Raw genomic sequence first — 27,144 nt, forward strand, 5'->3', positions numbered from 1 at the left:
TTGAAGCATGGTTGAAGGCAGCCAAGAAGGCATACTTTGACAGACCCTCATTGGTCAAACTACAGAGGATTACGGCACTGCGGACTGCGTTAAATTCGGCAGATGGCAAAAAAGGAGCTGGCCTTTGCAAAACAAAGGTTATATGAGCATGGTGACAAGCCAGGCAAATACTTAGTCTATCCCGCCAGAAAAAGGAGTGTTCCACAAGCCATTATGGCGATTAGGGAAGGGTCTGGGAACCTAACATGTGATTCTAAAAAGATTAATGTGGCGTTCCAGAAATTTTACTCTAAGTTTATACCAATCCAAGGATTGTGAGAAGGGCCAGGCCAAAACGGAATCTAAGGATTTGAAGCTCCCGGGTGTGACTCCCGAAAAGCAGTCCTTTCTAGTTGCCTCAAGAAGTACATGAAGCTGTGATGGAGCTTCAGAATGAAAAGGCTTCCGGTTCTGATGGACTTCCCAGAGAATTCTATAAGGAATTTATAAGTAGTATCAGGCCCAATGCTCAATATGTTTAATGATTCGTACCGTCATGATTGTCTCCCACCATCTCTGAGAGAGGCCAATATTTCACTTATCCTTAAAAAAGGGAAGGACCCGGAAGACTGTCCTTCATACAGGCCCATCTCGCTCTTAAATGTGGACTTTAAAATCCTCTCTAAGACTCTCGTGTTAAGGCTGGGAGACTGTGTTACCTTATAATATTAAAGAGGATCAGACGGGCTTCATAAAGGGTTGCAGATCCTCCAATAATGTTAGGAGGCTGCTTAACGTATTTCAAGCATGTCAACAACAGTCAATACAAGGATTGGTGATTTCTCCAGATGCAGAGAAGGCATTTGACCGAGTTGAGTGGCCGTACCTTTTCTATACTCTGGAGCAGTTTGGTTTGGATGAAGTCTTTATAAAATGGGTAAAGATTCTCTATGGTGGCCCTTTCGCAGTGATCATCACCAACAATCAAGCAATTTAAATATTTTTAGGGGAAGCCAGCAGGGCTGTTCCCTTTTACCATTGCTTTTTACGTTGGAGATTGAACCATTGGCGGAGGCCATTCGTGGGGATCCCAATATATCAGCTCCAGAAGTGGGGTCAAAATTACATGAGATTTCGATGTATGCAGATGAGGTCCTAATGTTTTTGACAAATCCAGCAGTTTCAGTACCTCGCCTGTTACAATACATTTGTGTATTTGGCGCTTTTTTGAGGTACAAGATTAATTTTGAAAAATCAGAAGGTATGCCTATGGATAGTCTTACGAAGGAGCTAGGTCTTGAGAGTGACTATAGATTCCCATTTAGGTGGTCACAGGAGTTTTTGTCTATTTGGGCATATTCATTACTCCAGTTCTGGATCGGCTGTTCAACGCCAATAATGGGAGGCCCTTCCTGTCTTGTGATTGGGTCGGATAACGTTTATTAAGATGAATATTCTCCCCGGTTTGCTATACCCTATACGGACGCTCCCCCTGATTTTCAGTAAGGAAACTCTCAGAAGGCTAAACGGTTGGTTCAGCTCCTTTATTTGGCATCATAAGCAACCCCCTTATTAAATTAGCCAAGCTGCAAGTGCCTCACATATTTCTTTTTATTTTGGGAGGGGGGTGGTCATTCTAGACCTTAAATGACCAATTAAGCTTGCTTTTGTCCTACGTGAATGATTGATTGGGTTTGTGGAGATCCTCTTTCAATATAGCTAGATATCGAAGCCTCCCAGGCAAGGTGCCCCCTTACCAGTTTGCTGTTTTTGGACAAAATGATAACAGTTAGGGAATACTGCCATAATCCAACAGTTATCAATATTGTTAAAGCATGGAGGGCAATGTTGGCAAAACATCTTTGTTTACACCTTTAATTAAACAATCTTTTGCCCAGCCATCTGTCACCATTTAACCGGGTAGGATAGATTCAGGATTTAAACATTGGGCAGCTAGGGGTGTGTCTTGCATGAGTGATTTTTTTTTGAGGGAGACATAATGGCGTCCATCGATCAGTTAGTATGGAAGTACAAGTTATCTGATAGAGACTTCTTTCATTTTTTGCAAGTTAGGGATTTTATTCAAAAGAAGACCACACTTTCGATGGATCCCTACAAATCAGACATCGGGCGAGGGGGTGCTAAGTGCTAAGAGTATACTTTCTGTCAGTACTTTCAGCATGTCCCAAGTGCAAGGTCTATATGGGCACTCTTATCCATTGTCTCTGATCTTGTGATAGGTTTCAAACATATTGGAGTGCTGTGACGGGCACAATGGAGAAGATTTTGGGTCTAAGGATGGAGAAGGACCCTATCTCTCCCCTGTATTTCCTGCAGACACGCATAACAAAAAAAACTTTTCAATATTCTCACGTTCTGTGTAAGAAAGAATATCTTGCTCGGTTGAATATCCGAAAACCCCACTGGCCTGTCAGGTTGGTGGAAGATCGTAATGGAGCATATTCCCTTGGATTTTCGCACAAATATGGTACACCACAAAACTGAGAAGTTTTATAAGACATGGCAGCCCTTTTTGGAATACATGGTCACAGATTTATCTGCCACAGCAACATGGGCTTTTATATAGCCGTAACAATCTCCAGGGAGGAGGAACTGTGAACGTATGAGTGTTTTGTTTGACTGGGCTGAGTTATTACTATTTATTTATTAGTTTGTTGTTCATTATTTAACTTTTTTAGTTAGTTAAATAGCCAGTTTGGGTTCTTTTTATTTTATACTTTTCTATATTTGTTTATACATTTGTATATGAGGGTGGGTTGGGTTTTTTTCTCTTTTTTTGTCATGTTTTGAATTGTATTGTTTTGTACTTGTAATATTAAATCTATTTTTCCAATAAAAATATTTTGAAAAATGTATTGTACCCACCTGAACTGTGGAATAGCATTGCATTGTGACATACATCTGTCTTTAAAAATAAAACTGGTGTTTTGAGAGCACATTTTGAGCTCTGTTGTACTTATAACAGCATGAATAGTTACAACTTGGTCAGTGACCTCATTATTTTGAGGTGATGAGTAAAGAAACAATATTCACACCAAAGTAATAGGACAACAGAAAAAAAGGTTTGCGATGGACTTAGCAATCTTGCAGTTCCAGTTTCCCAACGTTTCATTTTAATATTTCAAAACATTCAAATAAATAATTACAAGTAATGTATTTTCAGTTACAATAAATCAAAAGAAATGCCCACATGTAGACAACCACCATATTCTGTACAGTGCCAACATCTTTTTCATCGGAAGATTATCTTAAAGTGATCACATAGGAAAGTATTGTGTGTGTGTGTTCATTTATTTTCCCGTTATCATGAATAGCTCAGGCTTTGTATAATGCACTCACATAGTTATTTCTTTGTTAGGTTATCAACCCTGAGTGATAAAATGTGACAGATGCCCAGATGGGACTGTTTACTAATAATCCACTTAACCAGATTATATCTCAGTAAGCATTTGTTTAGAACCCTTCGGTCTTTCATGTGCTACGTCAGCTGTGAATACTTATGCTTATGAACTCAGCAACTTTATTGTACAATTCTACCAAGCATCTTGAAATTAGTGTAGCTTAATACAAGTTGAAAATCTGGACAGAATATAGAGAAAGAAAATATAGATAACTGGTCTTAGTCAAGGAAGTGACTGCATCACTAACAAATACAATTGACTCAAAAAGATGTGCATTGAGGACTGTACCCTGATTACATCACAGACTAGCTTAACACCTGTCAGCCTAAAAAAAATCTATTTGCATTTTTAGTGCCCTTCACAATGATGTTCCAAAGCACATTACAACAGTAACTGCACTTCAGAATAGTTCATTGGTGTAATGTAGGAAACATGGTAGCCAACTTGTGCACTGCAAACTTCTATAAACATTATGAAATAGCCTATTCACATTATTATACTTCTGGCTGAATTGTGTGTGAATTTTCTTCTATTAGCTCAGAATCTTCAAATGTGTCTATATCTCCTACAAAACAACACAACCACTTACAAGCAATTCTAATTAAACAATCTTTTGCCCAGCCATCTGTCACCATTTAGCCCTAAATCCTTTGTCATGGTTGAATGTTCATGTACAATTGCAATCTGATTAGAACATTTGCTAAATATTATATTACAGAGGGAAAACCAAATTACTATGCTACACATGCCCAAACTGGTAAAAACCTGAACACGGCCGAATTTCATTCTTTCCTGTTGAACACAAAACACCCACATCTACAAACCAGTCTCTATTCTCTAATCCAAAATGTTATTTTATGTATAGAGTAATTTTGGATATTAGGCTACAAAATATGCTTAGGAAAAGGTAAAAGTCATAAAATGATCTTCCAGCTCTGACTACCAATAGCTGAACTTTTTTTTTTGTTTAGTCAAATTTCCTTTTAAAACATTTTGGTACAAACACTTCGTGAAACCCAGAAATCGGAGAGAAAAAAATTTGCTGCATAGTTTTTGCCACAAAGTACAACCACAGCACTTGATACAAACAACCTCATTACACCAATTCAGGCTGGTAACAATAGTCGAAAGGTTTGCTCCTATTTATTGTGTTCACTTGATTGCTGCCTAACAGAAATGATTGTGTCCTGCAAGTGCTTATTTGGTTTCCACTGACTCACTAATAACGAAACCTTGTGTACTTCCCTTGGGAATGGGAAATATTATAGGGAGTTGTGAGGTGCTGAGGATGATAGTGCAACAGGACACAATACAAAAAGCAGATCTTTGGTTGAGCTGAAACTTACCCAGAGTAACAGTGGCATAGTTAAGTCAGGAAATAACAAGACAGTGAATGAGAGATTGAGACTGAGGTGGCAGTAGGCAACATTACGCATTTGGAAACAACTAGCTTTTAGGATAGCGAATCACAGACCAAAGTTCAGCTTGGGTTCAGCAAAACGCCAAAGATAATGAGTTTGGCTCAACTAAGATGATGGCTAAGAAGGTGATACAAATGACATCCAGGGTACAGAAGTCCTGGACCAGCACAATGTCAATAACTTTGCTGCAGGAAATTAGAAATTCTCCAAGATTGGTAGTCATACAATTTGTCTGACAATGCAGAGTGATGTTTGAGAGGATAAGTTGGGTATTATCAAAACATATCTGGTATCTGCACATGATGCTGTCAAACAATTGTAGGTATGTGGCAAAGAAGAGGTGTTCCTAAATAGGTTAGGATGTAAGCAGGGTTGCCTTGACATCATCATTGGAAATTCTCCTGCAGTGTTTAAACTGACAAATGTGAAAGCCGCCATGCTGGACAACAGAGGAAAAACAGTGGAGAAAGATGGCATCAAGAAGAAAAGTATATGGCAGTGACAGTAAGTTTTATCTGTAATTGATTAACATTATACCAGTCAGTAGTAGAATATATGTTTTATCTCACTCATGTATTCCTTCTGTTTGTCATCAGTGAGGGAAGGCACAGCATCAGGCAGAGACAACATTTGGGAGCAAGGGGGTGAGGTGAAATCTCTGAGCTTACTGAATTTCATGGTTAACTTTCAAAGATGCCATCAGAGCACTGATGCTTTGTAATTGGTTTGTGGAAGGATCAGAGTCTCTGCCTCTCTCTATCCTACAACAGTTCATAATTAAAAACATTTTCACATTTTAAACCATCAAAACATATCATAATTACAAACTGTTTTCCCTGAAGCGTCAGAGACTGAGGGGTGACTAGATTAGATTATTAGGTTACATTACAGTGTGGAAACAGGCCCTTCGGCCCAACAAGTCCACACCGACCCGCCGAAGCGCAACCCACCCTTACCCCTACATTTACCCCTTACCTAACACTACGGGCAATTTAGCATGGCCAATTCACCTGACCTGCATATCTTTGGACTGTGGGAGGAAACCGGAGCACCCGGTGGAAACCCAAGGGGAGAACGTGCAAACTCCACATAGTCAGTCGCCTGAGGCGGGAATTGAACCTTATAGATATTTAGAAAATCATGACGGACATGGATTGGGTAAATAGACATAGTCTTTTCTCTGGGGTGGGGGAAGTCTAGAACTAAAGGGCATAGGTTTAGGATGAGAGTGGAAAGATTTAGATGGGACCCAAGGGGCAATATTTTCATGCAGGGGCAGGTGAATGACCTGCCAGAGGAAGTGGTGGAGGCTGGTACAATTACAACACTTAAAAGGCATCTGGATGGGTACAGGAATAGGAGGAGCTTACAGGATAATGGACCAAATGCTAGCAAATGGGACTAGATTAATTTAGAATATCTGACCTGCATGGACGAGTTGCACTGGAAAGTCGGTTTCGGTACTGTAAATGTCTATCATTCTTTGTTTCAGAAAAACACATTCCACCCAAATCAAATAACAAAGACACTACCTCCCCACATCAGATTCCATTACTCACATCCTGAAGTATTCAAAATGTATGATTGGCAATTACTTTCAGCAGTATTTCTTCATTCTCTTGACTCAACCTCACTTTTTGAAAATGCTTCAAAATTCACTCGAACAAAAAACATAAGAAAGATCACTAGGCCATGGAGCAGCTCAAGCCTTTCTACTCTCCATTATGATCAAGCTGACTCAACTCCACTCTCTCCTATCTGGTCCCCTGTTCAACTGCAAGAAATCAAAAAATTGCCTGTCTCAAATAGAGCAGCAACAACTCTGTGGGGTAGAAAATCACAAAGATTTATTGAAGGTACTTTTTACTGCAATCCTAAATGATAGTTCCTTTATCCAGAGAATATGCCTCAGTGTTTATTTGAGATACCTTGACAGTGGAAGTAACTGCTCATCGATTACCCCGTCAAGACTCTTCAAAGTCTTATACATTTCATTGAAATCATAGAATCCCTACAGTGTGGAAGCACGACATTCAGCCCATTGCCACACTAACGTTCTGAACAGCATCCACCCAGACCCACTCTCTACCCTATCCTGTAATCCTGTTTCTGAACTCCAGACAGTAGAAGCTCAGGATGTAGGTTTGTTCACTGAGCTGGAAGGTTCGTTTTCAGATGTCTCGTCGCCATACTAGGTAACATCTTCAGTGAGCCGCTGAATGAAGCACTGGTGGTATAACCCGCTTTCTATTTATATGTTCGCGTTTCCTTGGGTTGGTGATGTTATTTCTTATGGTGACATCATTTCCTATGGTGATGTCATTTCCTGTTCTTTTTCTTAGTGGGTGGTAAATGGGATCTAAGTCAATGTGTTTGTTGATAGAAGCATGGCATTCCGATCAGAATTCTAGGAATTTTCGTGTGTCTCTCTGTTTGGCTTGTCCTAGCATGGATGTGTTGTCCCAGTCAAAGTGGTATCCTTCCCCATCCATATGTAAGGATACTAGCGAGAGTGGGTCATGTCATTTTGTGGCTAGTTTATGTTCATGTACTCTGGTGGCTAGTTTTCTGCCTGTTTGTCCAATGTAGTGTTTGTTACAGTTCTTGCAAGGTATTTTGTAAATTATATATACAGACAACAAGCAAAACTAATATCAACCTGAGCACCATCTCTAATACAAGCAAGGCCCAAACTGTATTCCACCTGCAGCGTTTCAAAATTCTGTACAACTTATTACAAGACTTTATTTATATATTCTAAACCATAGCAAATCAGGGCCAACATACCACTTGCCTTCATGCAAGTGGACATGCATATTAACCTTGTGTTCCTTACACAAATACACTCAAGTGCCTCTGAATAATGTTTACAAGTTCATACATTTTCAAAAACATTGATTCTTTACTGTTATGAACAAAGTGAATAACTTCACGTTTCCCCACATTATACTCCATCTGCCACATTGTTATCCATTCATTTGAGTTAATAATGTAGCTTGCATTCACAACTTGCACTCACTCACAGTTTTGTATCACCTGCAAAAATATACATTACTTTCTGTATCATTAAATCATTAATATTTATTGTAAATAACTGAGAACCAAGCACTGATCCTTGCAGCACTACACTGGGAGTAGAAAGTATGAGGCTTTTTGCCAGGGTGGAGGGGTCAATTAAGAGGGGACACAGGTGCAAGATGGGGTCAGGTGGGGAGAAGAGTTTAAAAGAGATGGCCAAAGGGTGTTGAGTACCTGGAATGTGTTGCCAGAGGAGGTAGTGAAAGTAGGCACAAGAGCAGCATTCAAGAAGAACCTGGAAGAATGCACGAATAGGAAAGGAATAGAGGGAAGTGCAGACAGTGTTAGTATGGAAGGACAAAACGTATCGGCACAGGCTTGGAGGGCTGAAGGGCCTGTTCCTGTGCTGTATTGCTCTTTGTCCTTTGTTCACTAGCCACAGTCTGTCAACTTGAAAACAGCCTGTTTATCCACACTCTTTGCTTCCTGTTCATTAACCTAGCCTCTCTCCATGCTGATACATTATCCCAACTTCATGAGCCTTTATCTTGTGTACTTTGTGTGTGGCACCTCATCTTTTAGAAATTACACACATCATAACAACCAGCTCCCCTTTATCCATCCACTAAAGTTTTGACGATGCAACTAGTACATTTGTATAACAGAATTTCGCTTTTACAAAAAAGGTGTTGACTTTGTCAGACTGTACTGCCATTTTCTAAGAGGTTTCTGTGTTTTGTTTACTAGGCTTTAGATATTGTTCAAATACAAATAAATGATCATATGATAGATGAGCAGAATTAGGTCAGTTGGCCCATCAAATCTGCTCTGTTATTTGATCATGGCTCGTGTTTCTCGACCCCTTAACCCTCGATTCCCTTACTAATCAAGAACCTATCTATCTCTGTCTTAAGTATACTCAATCACTTGGCTCCACAGTATTCTGCTGCAATGAGTTCTATAGATTCACCGCACTCTAGCTGGAGAAAAGTCCTCCTCATCTCAGTTCTAAAGAATTGTCCTTTCACTGAGGCTTAGCCCTCCTACTCTTGGAAACATCATCCCCACATCCACTCCATCCAGGTCTCAATATTTTCTAAGTTTCAATGAGATCCACTCTCAACCTTCTAAACTCCATCGATTTAGGGAAGGCAATGGCTAGTGGTATTATCACTAAACTATTAATCCGGAAACCCAGGTAATATTGTGGGCACCTATCGCTACAGGACCTAACACTGCTCACAACATTCCAAATACGATCCGACCAGAGCCTTATATAGCCTCAGCAGTACATCACTGTTCTTATATTCTTGCCTCTTGAAATGAATGCTAACATTGCATTTGCCTTCCTAATGATGAACTGAACCAGCATGTTAACCTTAACAGAATCCTGAATTAGGACTCGCAAATCCTTTTGTGCTTCAGTTTATGAAGCCTTTCCCCATTTGGAAAGTATTTTTTGCCTACATTCCTCCTACCAAAGTACATCAGCTAAAACTTCCCCAGATTGTATCCCGTCTGCCACTTCTTTGCCCACGACCTCGGCCTAAGTCCTTCTGCAGCCTCCCGACTTCCTCAAAACTGCCTGTCCCTCCAGCTATCTTTGTGTCATCTACAAACGTAGTAACAATGCCCTCAGTTCCTTCATCTATATTATTAAATGTATCATGTGAATAGCTGTGGTCCCAAAACTGACCCTGTGGAATTCCACTAATCATCGGTTGCCATCCTGAAAAGGATCCCTTTATTCTTAATCTCTGTGTTCTGCCAGTTAGCCAGTGTCTTTATCCATACCAGTACATTTCCCTAGCACTATGGGCTCTTATCTTATTTAGCAGCCTCCTGTGAGGCACCTTGTTAAAGACCAGCTGGAAATTCAAAAAGATCACATCCACTGGCTCTCCTTTGTCTACCTTGCTTGTTAATTCTTCAAAGAATTTTAACAGGTTTGCCAGGCATGACCACCTCTCAAGGAAACTATGCTGACTTAGACCTATTTTATCATGCACTTCCAAGTATTCTGCAATCTCTTCCTTAATAAGAAATTCTCAAATCTTACAGATGATTGCAGTCAAGGTAACCTGCCTATAGTTTTCTATCTTCTGCGCCCCCCCCCCCCCCCTTCTTAATCATAAGTTACATTAACCAGTTTCCCAGTCCTCTGAGACCTCCCCTGACTTGTGATTCCCTCAAAGATCACCAACAATGCCTCCACAATCTCCTTCAGAACTCTGGACTGTAGTTCATCTGGTGTGGGTGATTTATCCACCTTCAAACCTTTCAGTTTCCCAGCACCTTCTCCTCAGTGATGGCCACTACACTTACTTCTGCCCCCTGACTTCTTTGGATTTCTGATATGCTAGGTGTCTTCCATAGTGATGACTGATGCAAAGTCTCTACTCAGTTCTCCATCGTTTCTTTCTTCCCCATTACTACAATTCCAGCCTCATTTTCTAGCGGCCCAATGTCCACTCTTGTCTCTCCCTTACCTTTTATATGTCTAAAAAAAAACTTTTGTAGCCTTCTTTTGTATTACTAGGTAGGCTACCCTAATAAGAGAAAGCGTGGACTGCAGATGCTGGCAATCAAAGTCAAAATGTGTGACGCTGGAAAAGCACAGCCAGGTCAGGCAACATCCGAGAAGCAAGAGAAGTATAATCTCTCTTCATTATGTTGCTGATGAAGAAATTATGCTCAAAACATCCTACTCCTCAGATGCTGCCTGAACAGCTGTGCTTTTCAAGCACCACATGTTTTGACTCAGATTACCGTAATATTTCATCCTCCCTCCCCCAATGCTTTTTTGAAAAAAAGTTACCCTCTGCTTGTTTTTAAAAGGTTTCCCAATCCTCTGCTTTCCAGCTAATCTTCAACATATTGGATGCTTTTTCTTTTGTTTTTATATTATGATTTCCCTTTGCCTTGTCCTCGCTTTAGACTGTTCCTTCTTTCTTGGAATGAATTTCTGTTGTGTATCCTGAATTACCCAGAGAAACACCAACGACTGCTGGTCCACCACCTTCCCTGCTGGATCATCTTCCAATCAACACTGGCCTGCTCCTCGTCACGCCTTTAGGTTGGAAAAAGTCAGTCAACGAAACTGAAATATTCTACGACTTGACATTGTCACAGAAACTGACTGTGCTGCATATGCTTAGACTGTAAGAATGTCCTTTAGCTAATGACATCACTACTCCAGGCACAATTGAGTCTGAGCCCAGAGGTTTGGAAGGCTTAAGGCCTTTATGTAAAAACTTTATTATTGCTTTAAATTGTTCCATTAAAGAGAATTCATTTGGTAAATTTCTCTTATTTTAATTCATTTTATAAAGCATTTCTAAAATCAGAAACTTCAGTTTGAAATTAAAAATTTGACTTCCCAAAAAAGCTGTTTGGATTGACTGAGTCGATTCCTCAAGATATAAAAAGTAGTAAAAGATTTGTGATGTGGGTTGCCATTGAAAATCCACATATATGAAATATTTAGAATGTTGAATATTCACAGAAAGTAACTCAGTTGAGATTTGTGGACAAGTGGCATTTATAAAATTAATGCATACGTGCCGCTAGTTAGAAGTATCACCATAAGTGAGCTTGACAACACATCAGTAGTAAAGTGACACTGCATAAGTATAGGTCCTTTTTCTCACCATGATAATGCCACAGATGATGTTTTATACTATAAACTAACATCTTGATGGTAGGGTGTAATGTCAGAAAAAAATGTTTTTGTGCTGCGGTTATAATTGATTGAAAAACGTCATAAATAAGCGTTTCTCAAATGATTAAAAGAAAGCATTTACGATTTCAATATATTATAAGCGATTCTCACCATTTTGTAGATGCCCTTTATCATTTAAATCTGAAAGTAACCAGCCTGAGTTAGCAGGCAAATCCCTCACGCAAGTTGCAGGCTCAGGTATTAATTCTGCCTGATGTTCTTCATTGCTTTGCAAATCACAATCCATAAGTATCATCGTAGTATCTTCCGTATTTGAAGACACTGCTTCCATTGCCCTAAAAAAGACTGAACGCAAAGACTCTGTTGCAAAGTACCTGGTGTCCGGTTCACACACTTTAAAAATAGGTCCTAGAAGTAAAACTGAATAATGGCGTACAAAGTTTAAAAGATAAGAGATTAAGTTTTTTTCCAAACAATGCGTTGTTTTGGAACACTTAAATTTATCGGGGTAGTCCAACCTCGTAAAACACTGAGATAATGCGAACTTTCCACAACATTGCAAGTCCCGCTTCTCCCCAGGAACACTGCAAAGTATCCAAGCTGCAAGTCGCAAATGCGTTGACGTTTCACATTCTAATTCTGGCACATGGATCACACAACACAGGTTTCCAGGAGCCGGGTACAAACTGCAGCCAGCGGGACTCGCAAGCACAGGGGGCCAGCAGCTCCACGTTCTTCTGCTGAGCGAGAGCGGTGACGGACTGCAGGAGCACCTGAATATCCTGCTGGCGTCCGGGTCGCCCCTGCGGCATGTTGCAAGCAGACGGACGGCTGAGAAGCAGCAGCAACGGATACGGCCGAGCATTGAGCGCGAGAACCTGCCGGAGAAGGTGGCGGGCTCTGACGTCGGGTCCGGAGTCCGAGAGGCGCGAGCGGCCCGGGCCCGGGTTCCAATCCGGGAGGGGGGCGGGGATGGGGCGGGGATGGTCCTCGAGCTACGGCGGCGCGCGAGGGCCGCACGCGGTCACATTCGGATCCTGTTCCCAGGCTCTGCTTGCTGCAGCCTCAGGTGCTACTGTAGCACGGCCACTCACACATTTCTTGCAGGCAGAAAGAATGACAGCCAAATGAACGGAGAGCTCCATATCTGTCCAAGCGTGGCACAGACTTTCCCAAGTTTCTTTTTTACCGATAATTTACAGAGTATAGATTCTAGATGTTGCACTGCCACAATAAGCAACGAGCTAAGCAATTTCAGTTGTTATCCCACCCCAGTAATTAGTCTGGATTGGTATTCGGTGATTTTGCAATTACAGGCCAACACGGTAATTCATTCGGAAATTGAAAAGTAACGCGAACTCTATGTCATCTTTCACAACTTCAAGATGAGGAGAAATTCTTCATTCAAGGTGTTGATCTGTGAAGTTCTCTACTACAAAATGCTAAGGAGGTCTAGCCAGAAATAGACTGAATAGATATAGATAAGCAAAATACTGCAGATGCTGGTAATCTGAAATAAGAACTACAAAAATGCCAGAAATCTCAACAATTCAGACAACATATATGAAGATAAGAGTTAACATTTAGAATCATAGAGATGTACAGCATGGAAACAGACCCTTCGATCCAACCCGTCCATGCCGACCAGATATCCCAACCCAGTCTAGTCCCATCTGCCAGCACCCGGCCCATATCCCTCCAAACCTTTCCTATTCATATACCCAGCCAAATGCCTCTTAAATGTTGCAATTGTACCAGCCTCCACCACATCCTCTGGCAGCTCATTCCATACATGTACCACCCTCTGCGTGAAAAAGTTGCCCCTTAGGTCCCTTTTATATCTTTCCCCTCTCACCCTAAACCTATGCCCTCTAGTTCTGGACTCCCCGACCCCAGGGAAACTCCTGTACTCAATACTCTGACCGATAAAGGAAAGCATACCAAACGCCTTCTTCACTATCCTATCTACCTGCGACTCCACTTTCAAGGAGCTATGAACCTGCACTCCAAGGTCTCTTTGTTCAGCAACACTCCCTAGGACCTTACCATTAAGTGTATAAGTCCTACTAAGATTTGCTTTCCCAAAATGCAGCACCTCTCATTTATCTGAATTAAACTCCATCTGCCACTTCTCAGCCCATTGGTCCATCTGGTCCAGATCTTGTTGTAATCTGAGGTAACCCTCTTCGCTGTCCACTACACCTCCAATTTTGGCATCATCTGCAAACTTATAACTGTACTTAAATGCTCGCATCCAAATCATTTATGTAAATGACAAAAAGTAGGGGTCAATGATGTTTCAAAAGAATCAACCAGCCAACCCCCCCGAGGGAACCTTACAATAATAATTTCTTCAAATTTGATAAATAACCTATCACTGTAACTCTCTTTCCTGTTACAAGACCAAAGTTGGTGACGACTATCAAGTACATTACATGGCAAAATTGAGAACCGCAGATGCCAGAGATTAGAGTTGAGAGTGTGGTGCTGGAAAAGTACAACAGGGCAAGCGGCATCCGAGGAGCAGAAGAATCTCCTGGTCCTCAGACGCTGCCTGACCTGCTGTGCTTTTCTAGCACCCCACTCTCGAGTCCATTATAAGGCCCATTGTCAAAAGATCTTTGAAGTCCATATACTTTACAATTAATGAAATGTTTGGCACAGGAGCCAAGTTGTTCATAGCAGGGTCCAACAAAGAGCAAAATCATCATGATCATGTAAATTGTTTCAAAGGTGCAGTTTGACAGATAATCAGGACACCAAGAAGAACACTCTCAATCATTTAAATAGTATCATTTTACGTATACCTGAGAGGGCAGACACCATTTACATTCTCATCCAAAGGTTGATGCTTCTAATCGTGCAATACTGCACTGAAGGTTCTAAAGTGGGACTTGAACACGAAACTTTCCAAAAAGACCAGGGAAACAGTACTGAAACTAAATGCAAAATTTTACATATGTTGAAAATCTTAAAGACTGAAAATGCTGTAAACCCTTTACAAAATAGACAAGCAGGAGGCTGGAAGAACACAGCAAGTCAGGCAGCATCAGGAGGTGGAGAAGTCAATGTTTTGTGTGTAACCCTTCTTCAGGCTGTGGGGATAGCTGTAGGGGGAGCTGCAGATAAAGGGGTTGGTGGGGGCAGGGTGGTGAAATGGGGATAGCATCAGGAGGTGGAGAAGTCAATGTTTTGTGTGTAACCCTTCTTCAGGGGTAGCTGTAGGGGGAGCTGCAGATAAAGGGGTTGGTGGGGGCAGGGTGGTGAAATGGGGATAGGTGAAGACAGGTAGAGGGTACAACCCTGGTTGGTCAATGGGAGAAATGAATCCAGTTGGTGGCAGGGAGCAGTGAAAGGGAGGGGGAGGGAGGTTATTTGAAACTGTAAAACTCAATGTTGAGTCCTCCAGGCTTTAGGCTGGCATCCCATTTTGAGCAAAATCCATCAACAGACATCCTTTGGATCAAGGAATGGGAAACACAGGAAGTGAACACTTCAGTTTACTTGTGACTAACCTCATTTGTCCAATGACATGCTTTAATATCACAGGAAAAGTGAAGGTTTCATTAGGTTCAGGACAAACTTTCACTGTGAAAGCCTCAGTGCAACCACCTCATGAATTTAAGAAGAGAAATAAGATGCAAGTTTTGTGTTAAGACACTGAAATTTGGCCCAGCGGGCTTTTGGAAGAGAGGAACCAGTAGAGGCAGCTAATCAACTGGTCTTGTTCTTAGTGACAAAGAAGTCTCAAGAGCTTGCTGCACTAAAGATGACTGAAGGATGTTTGACCCAACTCAGTTCATTCCTCCCCTCTGTTCCCATTATAGCACCCAACTGCATTACAAACTCCCCTTTGTTTCTGTCTCCATTACCTAGTCACCAGATTCTTACATATATGTATTACCCTTTGCAGACGGAAATACATCCTAATATTTCATTCAAATTCAAAACTTGTATACCATGCTGTGACATCTGTGACCTGTGTTTTTTTTCAGCCTTGAAAGTCTTTTTTTTATTTTTGTTCATGGCAACTCAGAACTTTGCAGCATTGTAAGAAGTTTAAAATCTCTGTATGAGCTAGATGATCAGTTTGTTTCCCTGTATTGCAGGAAATACACTTGTTGACTAACTTTAATGGGCGGTCTCAGCTCCTCACAGGGTGAATTGTTTAACAGGTATAAAGACATATGCTGTCATTGGTGCTGCCAGGCCAATGTTTGGGACAAGCTATCTTGCTGTGTATCAAAGCTGCTTTGTTTCAAGGTATAAACTTTAAAATCAAGAAAACTTCTCAGGCAGTTTCTGTATTGTATTTGGGCCTCAGCGTTTTACAATTTGAAGTTGGCAGTTAGGAAGGCAAATCCAATATTTTAGATTAGATTACTTACAGTGTGGAACCAGGCTCTTCGGCCCAACAAGTCCATACCGACCCTCCGAAGAGCAACCCACCCAGACCCATTCCCCTACACCTAACTCTACGGACAATTTAACACGACCAATTCATCTGACCTGCACATTTTTGGACTGTGGAAGGAAACCGGAGCACACGGAGTAAATCCATGCAGACACGGGGAGAATGTGCAAACTCCACACAGACAGCATGAGGTGGGAAATGAACCCGGGTCTCTGGCGCTGTGAGGCAGCAGTGCTAACCACTGTGCCAGTGTACCGCCCATGTTGTCATTCATTTTGAGAGGACTAGGGTATAAAAGCAGGGATGGACTTTTGAAGCTTTATAAAACTCTGTTCAGACCACATTTCGAGTATTGTGAGCAGTTTTGGGCCCCATATCTCAGGAAAGATGTACTGGACCTGGAGTGGGCCCAGAGGAGGTTCACAAGAATGATCCCAAGAATGAAATGCTTAACATATGAGGAACGTTTGAGGACTCTGGGACTATACTCGATGGAGTTTAGAAAGATGGGGTGGGGGGGATCTGATTGAAACTTACAGAATACTGAATGGCCTGGACAGAGTGGACATTAGGAAGATGATTCCATGAGCAAAGGAGATGACCCAAGCTCACAGCCTTAGAGGTTCTTTATCTGAATGCACATAACATTATAACAAGATAGATTAGTTGACAGTCCAAATCTAAATTAATAATTATAATTAATTTTTAATTACAATTATTAATTGAGATGTGGATATAGGATAACCAAAATTGAGAACTAAATTTTCTAGAGTATTCAGCATTCCAGAAGAACAGACAGAAAGGAAAAGGAAATGATGTATCCTTGTTAATAAAGGAAGGTATGAGTGCAGTTGTGAGTAGTGGTATCAGTCATAATGTGGATTCAGTCTGGGTGGAAACAAAGAGTAGAAAGGGAAAGAGTCTATAAATGGGATTTTCATATAGGCTTTTGAAGAGTTACATCAATTCAGACAAAGTACAAATCAGGAAACAATGTAAGTGTACAGAAAGGGCACTATAACCATCATAGGTGATATTGGTCTTCATTTTAACTAGACAAATCAAATTCACAAAGATGATTGTTCTTATAAAAGGGCACCAATTTAAGACTGAAATAAGAAGGAATTGCTTCTCTCAAAGGGATAAGAGTCTTTGGAACTCCTTGCCACAGAGAGCTGTGGAAACAGAGCCCTTGTTAATATTTAAGGCTGAGATAGAAAGATCCTTGATCACCTTTCCCTAGATCCTGTTCTTTCTAAACCTTGTACCTTTCAATAACCTATAGCTGACAATTGGTCCTGAGCCAGGAAACATAGAAATCTGAAATTAAAGCAGAAAATGCTGGAAATACTCAGGCAGTAACTGTGGAGACAGAAAGAACTATTGGTATTTTCTGATTTATTTTCAAAACGTGGCGGCAGGTGCAAAAAACACGCAAGAACCCCTGGCCACCATAAGCAGCAAAGGCTGCAATCTCATGTCTATCAGGCAGCTAAGAAATTGTTTGGTGGGTTTCTCAGCACATCACTATCTCATCTTGTCTGAAGCTGCCAGGCAATCAGTGGCCAATAGCCACTCTGCACAGCAGTACTAACTTAAAGACTAAGCTGGTGGCAGCACAGTAATGTTAAATTCTAGGAACAACAAATAAGGATGGTGATTTTTTTTGAAGGGGCATCTTGCAGAAGGGGCCATGGAGAAAGGATATCAGATTCAAGGACAGAGGATTGGCTGTCAACAGCCAATCCCTAAACTCAACCATCCCCGCAATTATCCCTGGATTGGGGGGAGGGGAGGGGAGGGGGGTGAGGGTGAAGGCAATAGTCCCCAACCCCAGTAAACAGACCGTACTGTTTTACCAATTGGGATGGCTGCCCCTGTTGTTGTCAGCCAGGAACACAGTTATTTGCAGCTTGAAGCAGTCCTTAAGTCATCAGCAGCCAGGTAAGAGTCAAGTTTGGTCTTTCCTGCTCAGAATTTCTGTGGTGTTTGAAGACAATGAGTATCTTCTCATTGCTAATCCACTCAGTTATCTTCCCCTGCTACCACCTTCCACAGTATGTCTTGCAAGGAGAAGATTCTGTTCAGAGTTTCAACTGATAACCGCATTAACCCAACATTTGAATGTTGTTTCTCTTGCCACAGATGTTGTCCGGCCCACTGAGTATTTTCAGCATTTTTTGTTCTTACATTAGTGCTGAGTTAGGACGAGTTCTGACATAAGCTTGTGTTACATAAGGAAGCTTAGCAGCCAGAAAGTGGAACTGCCCATGTTATCAATCAGGGCTGGGCTTCAAAATGTCATTTTGAAATGTTTGTTTCTACTCCCCTGCACCATCTGCTATCCATGACTGGGGTCACTAGTTTATGGTGATTCCCTCAGGATTTTGTGGAATTTCAATTTTTTATCAATGTTTTGGAGTTTTCTTCTATTCTGTCACTTCTCAATGAGCATTAAAAGCCTGTCACCTTGTTCAGGACATATGTTCTCAATCTAAATATTTGTTTGAACATCTTAAGTCAAGTTTATAAATATTATTTTATTTATATTCAAATAAATTGTCCCTTAAGAAGTAAAATAATCCTAAGAACAGTTTGTGTGAATGGCTGCCATGTTACCTTAGTGAACCTTGTGTTTGTTCAAAATTAGAGTTGAAAATGTGTTGCTGGAAAAGCGCAGCAGGTCAGGCAGCATCCAAGGAGCAGAAGAATCAACGTTTCGGGCATGAGCCCTTCTTCAGGAAGGGCTCATTTTGTTCAAAATTAAAACATTAATGCTCCAAAGTCACTCCATTTTGGGAATTTAAGTCATTGAGAAGTCATAAACCAAAAGAGATCATGTTTGAACAACCTGCTTCTTATTATTGATTACAGAATGTTGATACTGTGCATGGGTTATTATCTTCTTCATGTCTGCATTCCACTCAATGAGCCCAATCTATGTCAAGTACTTAAGTCTTTTAAATTGATTTTGGAACCATACCTCATTCACTAGGGACTAAAGAGGAAATCAAATAAAAATGCACTGATAGAGTCCTTAAGTAAGACACAATGATTATCCATTTCTCATTCTTATGTTCCATAGTACTTTTTCTTATTTGCACCTGAAATGGTAAGTGAAGAATGCAAATGGGATCCATCGGAGTTCATGAAATTAAAATGCTTCAAGTATTGATTACTTTTTATTAATGAATTATCGGCATTGAATTACTTAATTTTTTATCTGAAATGCAATAAATCTGTAAGGGGATATGTTTCATACCAACAAAATACTCATGGATAATTTCAGTTTTAGCTTGAACATGGATATTATCTGAACTGTAGTTCAGAGATAAGTCCGTGAATAATTTACCAGTTATCAGAACTCCATTTCATAGTTCAAAACTAACCACTCTGTTGTTCCTGTACCCATTGTATATTTGCAGAGGGAGTCATACTAAATTTGTTGAAGCTGTTCGCTTGCTTATCCATTGGTGCAATCGTTAGCACTTAAATGCCATGTAAATTTGATATCAGCAGCCAAACAACCTGGAAATCTGTGCATTCACTATAAAGACAGTTGAGTCTGGACCATACAAAAGCAAACTGATAGACATGTAAGTAAAAGAGAAACAGTTCTGGAGTTTTGCATTTTACTCTCCAGTAACAATATGGTATTATTCAATAATATTTTCTGTGCTTGTATAGAACTAACATCACTGAAGCACGATTTCTTTCCACAGGCAATGGCATGAGGGCAGAAAAATTAATCTTTCAAATCTTCCTTTGGAAAATTAAAGAAACATAGGTAGGATTATCAGAGGTACTCAGTAAACTTGATCAAAGGGTAGAGGAGACCATCAATATTATCAGGACTGAGATATTTCCAGCTGGCTCCATGGATATCTGGTTGATCACCATGGAGTAGTGTCTGCCAGATATGCACACGGACTTGCATCCGGTGATTTGGTCAATAGTGTTCTGCACCTGGGTGAAAATCTCCAACATCTCAGAGGAAGGCTATGAAGAACTGCACTGTGGAGAAAATGGCGTCAGCGATATCCCTGAAGCATCTATAGGTCAAAGATTGGGAAATGCCATACAGGTCCCCAGTGTTTCCTTTAAACAAGCAGCTAAAATGCGATTGCTACTGAGTCCTACACACCACAAATTCTCCTCCATCAGATGACACAGATTAGAGATCATGGGTTAGACCATCCTTAATTCAGACAGTTGTAGAAAATAACAAGATGGCTTGCTAGATTAGGAAGATTACTGTTCTTCCTGGGTTTTTCTAATTGCTGCACCAAGTCCACAAGGATTCCAGTGACAGCATTCGCCATTTTAGATCTGTGAACATAATATCTGTGTAGTATGTCAGAAAATTAACACAGTTTTATCTAATGAACTCTTACCACACATTCATCACAATGAAGTCTCATGTTCCACGCACATTAAGTGCAGCATGGAGTCTTCTCAAGGAGGACATTGTCACATTTTCATAAGAAGCTGTGAGAAATGTCACCTTATAAAACTGTCCAAAAAACCTTGTACAACAAAATTTAAACACTACATTGGAAAGAAGAATGCTGCTAGTAAGTCACTGTGATAGTAAACACTCCCAAGAAAAGAACCCCTTACGAATCACAGACCTTTACTCCTTGACTCAAAATTCAGTGTGTCAATCAGGCAGCTGTAAACCATTGTCTTCTAGTGCTAACTATGAATGAGGTTGTGAAGTGGAAACATCAGGTTCTGCTTTGAGGTGCCTTGTTCTCATTTCAGTCACTTGGCTGACTTGACAAGAAGGCAATTAGAGTGCAAAACGCTTGGGACAATAATTCTTGTGCATTATTGGATAATGAATGACCTGTTGACAAACTGCAAAGTGAAGCCAATGGGTGGCATTTCTTAATCAGCAGAGGGATGATTACTGCTATTGACGCTAATAGAACCTCAAATTACAAAAGTTTTACTCTGCGCCTTAAAGAAAAACTTTATAGAAGAAGGAGGAAAGGCACCTGGGTGGGCATATGAATAGGAAGGGTTTTGAGGGCTGTGGATCAAGTGCTGGCAAATGGGACTAGATTAATTTGGGATATCTGGTTGGCATGGATGAGTTGGACTGAAGGATCTGTTTCTGTGCTGTACATCTCTATGCCTCTAAGGAGGAGAAGGAGAAGAGCATTATGGGCCAGAAATATTAACGTTTCTATCTTCATAGAAGCTGCCAGACCTGCTGAGATGTTCTATTTTTAACTTCAGATTTCCCGTTTCTGCTGTATCTTGCTTCTGTTATGGCCACAATTTACTCTGCCTCTTTGGATGTGGTGTCAGCCATTTTGTGCAGTTATTGCACAGCTTATTTTTGATCCAACGTAGTAAGGGTCCACCTTTGTTGCAGGACCCACCTATGACATCCAAATGTTGCCCACCTCATCCTTCATGGTCTCTTTTCTGTCCCTTATTTACGTCCATATGACCTTACACTCTTTCCTCTTACCCCTGTTTAGGATGAGCCACTTTGAAATAACTATTACTTTCCTCACTTTACCCCCAGAACCCCCAGAACCCATCACTTTGGAAGTTCCCAAGCCCTTCTTGGCCCTACATCCACCCCTTGCAAAGGGCAGAATTACTGTGACTTGTTTGGCTCCCCTTTTTGGGCCCCATAGTCGTTCCCAATTTATGATGACATAATGTTATCCCTTATCAAAAACATCACTCCCCCTCCTCTCTTTCCCCCCTTTCTATACTTCCTATCGCTTTTATATCCTAGAACATTAAGCTGCCAGTCCTGTCCATCCCCGAGCTACATCTCTGTAATTGCTATGATATCCTAGTCCCATGTTCCTAGCCATGCCCTAAGTTCATCTGCCTTTCCTGTTAGGCCCCTTGCATTGAAATAAATGCAGTTTAATTCACCTTGTTCTCTGCTTTGTTCCTGCCTGTCCTGACTGTTCAACTTGCTCCTTTTCCCAATGGTACCAGTCTCAGACTGATCTCTTTCCTCACTATCTCCCTGGGTTCCATTGCCCCCCACCTTACTAGCTTAAATCCTCCCAAACAGCTCTAGCAAATCCCCCTGCCAGTATTTTAATCCCCTTCCAATTCAGGTGCAATCCATCCTTCTTATACAGGTCACTTATACCCCAAAAGAAATTCCAGTGATCCAAAAATGTGAACCCTTTTCCCCTGCACCAGCTCCTCAGCCATGCATTCATCTGCTCTATCCTCCTATTCCTAAACTCACTAGCTCATAGCACCGAGAGTAATCCAGATATTACTACCCTCAAGGACCTCCTTTTTAAATTCCTGCCTAATTTCCTATGTTCTCCCTTCAGAATCTCATCCTTTTTCCTTCCTATGTTGTTAGTTGCATTGAGTACAATTGATGTTGGTCCCATTCCCCTTTAAGAATATTCTGTCCTCTCTCTCGAGAGTACCTTGATCCTGGCATCAGGGAGGCAACACACCATTCTGATTTCTTGCTGTTGGCCACAGAAACATCTGCCTCTGACTAGATAGCCCCCTATTGCAATGGATCGCTTGGAACTTGACGTACTCCTCATACATAAGAGCCTTTCTTGGTACCAGAAACTTGGCTGTTCATGCTACATTCCCTTGAAAGTCCATCACACCCTGCATTTTCCAAAACAGCATACTTGTTTGAGATAGGGATAGCAACAGGATCCTTCTCCTACCATACATAGGATCATAGAATCCCTACAGTGTGGAAACAAGCCATTTGGCCCAACAAGTCCATACCAACCCTCCAAAGAGAAATCTTTCCAAACCCATTCCACTACTAGTCTACATTTATCCCTGACTAATAGAACCTAAACACCCCTGAACACTATGGGCAATTTAGCATGGCCAATTCATCCAACCTGCACATGTTTGGATTGTGGGAAGAAACTGGAGCACTCAAAGAAAACCAACACAGACACTCAGAAAATGTGCAAACTCCATACAGACAGTCACCTGAGGCTGGAATTGAACCAGGTATCTGGCACTGTGAGGCAGCAGTGCTAACCACTGAGCCACCATGCCATTTTCTTGATACACTGAAAAAAAATGTAAGCATCATAAAAGACAAACAGTTTAAACCACATGTAGATGTAAAAAAGGTTTGGATATGGTATTGCCTTGTGGATGAGTTATTTGCCCAATCTTCAAAGGATCTCACTGCAACGTGAAGCAGCAGTAATCTGTACCACGTTATCTCCCAAACAAAAGCAAAAAATGAAGCAAATTCATCATTCATTTTAGTGCTTGCTTTGGGTGCTTGCTCTGAACAAATTTGCTATTTTTGCAAATAGCCAACCATGAATACATTTGAAAAGTAATTAATCATCTGTGAACTGCCTTGAATAATTTAGATACTGTAAACATGCAAGATGCTTTGTTTTCATTTTAACATCTCACTATGATGAGCAATCCTAAAATAAATGGGAAGATTAGGAAATTGATACAAATTGAAAGGATACTCCTCACTGTAGTATGTCTACCACTAGTAGTTTGGGCTTCCCCGATTTTGTCTTTTTGGTGGGCATCTTGGAGCTTATGGCTCCCGACAAGTCACAAAGATCAATTCGATCCTTTGCAGAAGTCCGTGGTGATAGTTCAGTCTTCAGTTGATTTAATTGAATGGATTCATGAGAGAGATCAGTCCTGGCTGTAACTCATCTACCTGACTGTATCTGCGGTTTTTCTCCCTTCCTAAAACTGCCATCCATCACACCCCCAGCTTCTGTAAATTCCTCATTGCCTCTAACTGCTGATCCAATCCACCCATGCAATATGATAGGATTTGCAATCAAACACACTTACTGCAGACATAATCATCGGTAACATGGAAACTCTCCCTAAACTCCCACATCCAACAGGAAGAGCATGTAACTCTACTAGAGGTCACCCTTTGCATCTTAACAGTCTGCAGAAAATAGCACTGTCATACTGCTCTAAAAAACACTACTCCAGGCTCACTTACTACCTATGTTTTATATTTTTTAATTTTAATCGAGACAGATTTCAATAAAACATATAACTAAAAAGAACCCACTCTACTTACTATTAAAAGCCATCCACTTAACTGTTCCTGTGCTAAGAGCTCCCTCACACAGGTTCCTCCAAGGTCAGCTGTGAATTTAACTGTTTATTAATTATTTTTAGGTGAACTCCGATGTCCAGAAGTATTTGAACTCAAACAGCAAAGGCAGTAGCTGTGCAGATTCATTACTGTGTCAGACTGCAGTGTTTGTTTGTTTCTTTCTTTCTTCCTTCCTTCCTTTCTCTATCTCTCTTTCTTTCTCTCTCTCCTTAACCATGTGGTCTCTGCCTATATTCTCCTCCTCCTCTTTAAGGTGCTGTTGTTTTGATCAATATTCCCCAAAGTTCCAAAACAATGCACCATCTTATAAATCAGTAATTAATGCTCCTGGGATTTGAGGAAATCACTTCCAACATCTAAAATACCTCAAAAAAGGAGCAGCTCTTACAGCCACAATTTTCCCCTGTCTCTATGTTGAAATATCCAGAATCCTGTGTCTACTTGTGAGGCCTTTAGGATTTTTTCATTTGGAACAATGGAAGCAGCCTGGCTAGCTCTCATAGACCAGGCTTCCCAGTTTTATTTTAGTTTTCAGGTTGAGTTTAATCAGAAGCTCTTTGGGGTCTCAAAAGAGTTGGAAGTTTCAGTGAACGATTCCTAGCTGCTATTCTCTCTGAAACTTCTTTTGATGTTTCTTCCTTCTGGATTGGAGAACTGCATGTAAGAATCTGTGTCCTAATTTGCCTTTTTTGCCAAGGAGTGTGTTTATGGGATGTTACTACATTTGAACAGTGAATTAGTGATATAACTATTACTGTAGCTATTATTCGGTTAAGTTTACCAATAGTTAAGTTATTCCAAATTCCTCTATCTTTTGTGTATATTTTAACAATAGTGTTTAAATAAATTGTGTTTTGCTTAACTTCAAGTAATTTGATCAGTCGCATCGCATCTGGAACACAGCACTTTACATCTACCTTTAAAATAAGAAAAAGTTAGGTTCTAAGCTACCTTCTTAAAAAATCTTGAGGGGGTCTGCTCTGGTCCATAACACTTGTCAACAGGTGATGACAAACAGCTCTAAAGAAACTAAAGCATGAAGGGCACGATCTGTGTACAGAGAAACAGAATTAATGTTTCAAGGTCTCCATTTTGTTTCCTCCACAACCCCAACCCCATCAGTATCTGGTTTTCTTGGTTTTGCTTTCAGCAGAACCAATCTATGTTCTGTTATTAACATTTATTCTGGCTATATCACTCTTCTTTTAACCAATTGCCACAGTCTTTTGTTCCATGATACTGTAATGTCTAACCTCCCTCATCCTCGAACCTTTCCTTGACGTTCCCTTCTCTACTGCTGGTTCCTTCCCACCATTTTTTAAAAAGAGGTTAAACTACTTTTTCCTTCCGTTCTGAACAAGTGTCATATTGGAGTTAAGATGTTTACTCAATATACCATGGACACTGGAAAACTGAAATAAAAACAGAACAGTCTGGCAGCATCTGGGCTGTGAGATATAGAGTTAATATTTCATAACAGCTCTTCTTCATAACTGAAGGGAGTGGAATAACGATAGGTTAATTGCCAGCTAAAATAAGCTAGCAAGCCACTCAGCAGCTAGTAACTCCCAATAAATGTCTGAAACTGGTCGGAACACCCGGCAACAATCTAGGCACTGGAAACGGCATGGCAAACACTGCACTGTTGACCCTGAAAAGCCCTCCTTACTTACATCAGGGGAATAGTTCAAAATTGAGAGAACTATCTCACAGACCAGCCTGACATTGTCATAGTTGCAGAATCATACCTTATAGGAAAAACCATCTCCATCCCTGGGTATATCGTGTCCCATCATCAAGACAGATCCAAAGATAGTGGGCATCCAAATCTCATGAAGTCTTGTGAAGGAGGTCAAATATGGGCAAGAAAACCTCCTGCTGATCACAACCCAGTGACCATTGTGGGTAATGAAATCAGAACTCATCCATGTTGTGCATCACTTGGAAGAAGCACCGAGGGTGGCAAGGACACAGAATATATTCTGGGTGGGGAGCATCAATGTCCATCACCAAGGTGTCTCAGCAGCACCACAACTGACTGGACTAGTTGAGTCCTAAAGAACGTAGCTGCTAACTGGGTCTGTCAGAAGTCACACAACACCAGGCCAGAATTCAAAAAGTCTATTTGAGATCACAAGCTTAGAGAGCACTGCTCCTTCGTCAGATGAAGTCACTGGCACCTCCAGAACTGGGTCTGTGGCAGGTGATGATGGAACTAACAAGAGGAGAAAACATAATTGACCTCATCCTCAATAATATGCCTGTCACAGGTATATCTGTCGATGACAGTATTGGTAAGCGTAACCAATGCAAAGTCTGAGTGGAGACAAAATTCCATATTTACTTTCAGGAAACCCTCCATTGTGTTGAGTGGTGCTACCAACAAATCTAGTACCTCAAAATAGGCACTGTGGGCTATTAGCTACAGCTCCACACATCTGAAAAATGTGTTGCTGGAAAAGCGCAGCAGGTCAGGCAGCATCCAAGGAGCAGGAGAATCAAGATGTTGGATAAGCCCCTGAAGAAGGGCTTATGCCTGAAACGTCGATTCTCCTGCTCCTTGGATGCTGCCTGACCTGCAGCGCTTTTCCAGCAACACATTTTTCAGCTCTGATCTCCAACATCTGCAGTCCTCACTTTCTCCTAGCTCCACACATCTGCAACCTCACAGTTTGCTATATCCCCACTGTACCATTAACATCAACCAGTGGATCAATCTCAATTCAAAGGAGAGTGCAGGAGGGCATGCCAGAAACAGTTCCAGGCATACCTGAAAAATGAGGTGTCAATTTGGTGAAGCTACAAAGCAGAACTACTTGCGTGTCAAACAGCATAAGCAGCAACTGATTGACAGAGCTAAGCAATTCCTCAATCAATAAATTGATCTGAGCTCTGCTGCTCTGATGCATCCAGTTGTGAATGGTGATAAACAGTTAAATAATTGACTGCAAAAAGACACTCCAGAAATACGCTCATCATCCGTGATGCAGTAACTCACTCAGGACAAAAACAAGACTGAATCATTTACAAGCATTTTTAGCTAAAAGTACCAAATGATTGTTCTATCTCAGCATCTTCCAGAGGTCCCCAGCTTTACAGGTGCCAGTCTTCAGCCT

At 41.0% G+C, this 27,144-nt stretch overlaps 1 protein-coding gene across 7 annotated transcripts in view; it reads right to left on the reverse strand.

The window, feature by feature from the left end:
* LOC122544271 (A-kinase anchor protein 7-like) overlaps positions 1-12,886 on the reverse strand; it is a 192,948-nt gene extending 180,062 nt beyond the window's left edge. For 2 of the 7 annotated variants that reach the window (XM_043683402.1, XM_043683391.1), the window contains exon 1: positions 11,673-12,877. In XM_043683402.1, coding sequence (XP_043539337.1) covers positions 11,673-12,387 — 715 coding nt within the window. In that variant the 5' untranslated portion in view covers positions 12,388-12,877. Of the gene's footprint in view, positions 1-11,672 lie in introns of all 7 variants that reach the window. The other 5 variants (XM_043683364.1, XM_043683354.1, XM_043683346.1 and 2 more) reach the window with 5 other exon arrangements.
* Between the last annotated feature and the right edge of the window lie 14,258 nt (positions 12,887-27,144).

The sequence above is a fragment of the Chiloscyllium plagiosum genome, chromosome 3, assembly GCF_004010195.1.
Source record: "Chiloscyllium plagiosum isolate BGI_BamShark_2017 chromosome 3, ASM401019v2, whole genome shotgun sequence".
NCBI classification, from domain to species: domain Eukaryota; kingdom Metazoa; phylum Chordata; class Chondrichthyes; order Orectolobiformes; family Hemiscylliidae; genus Chiloscyllium; species Chiloscyllium plagiosum.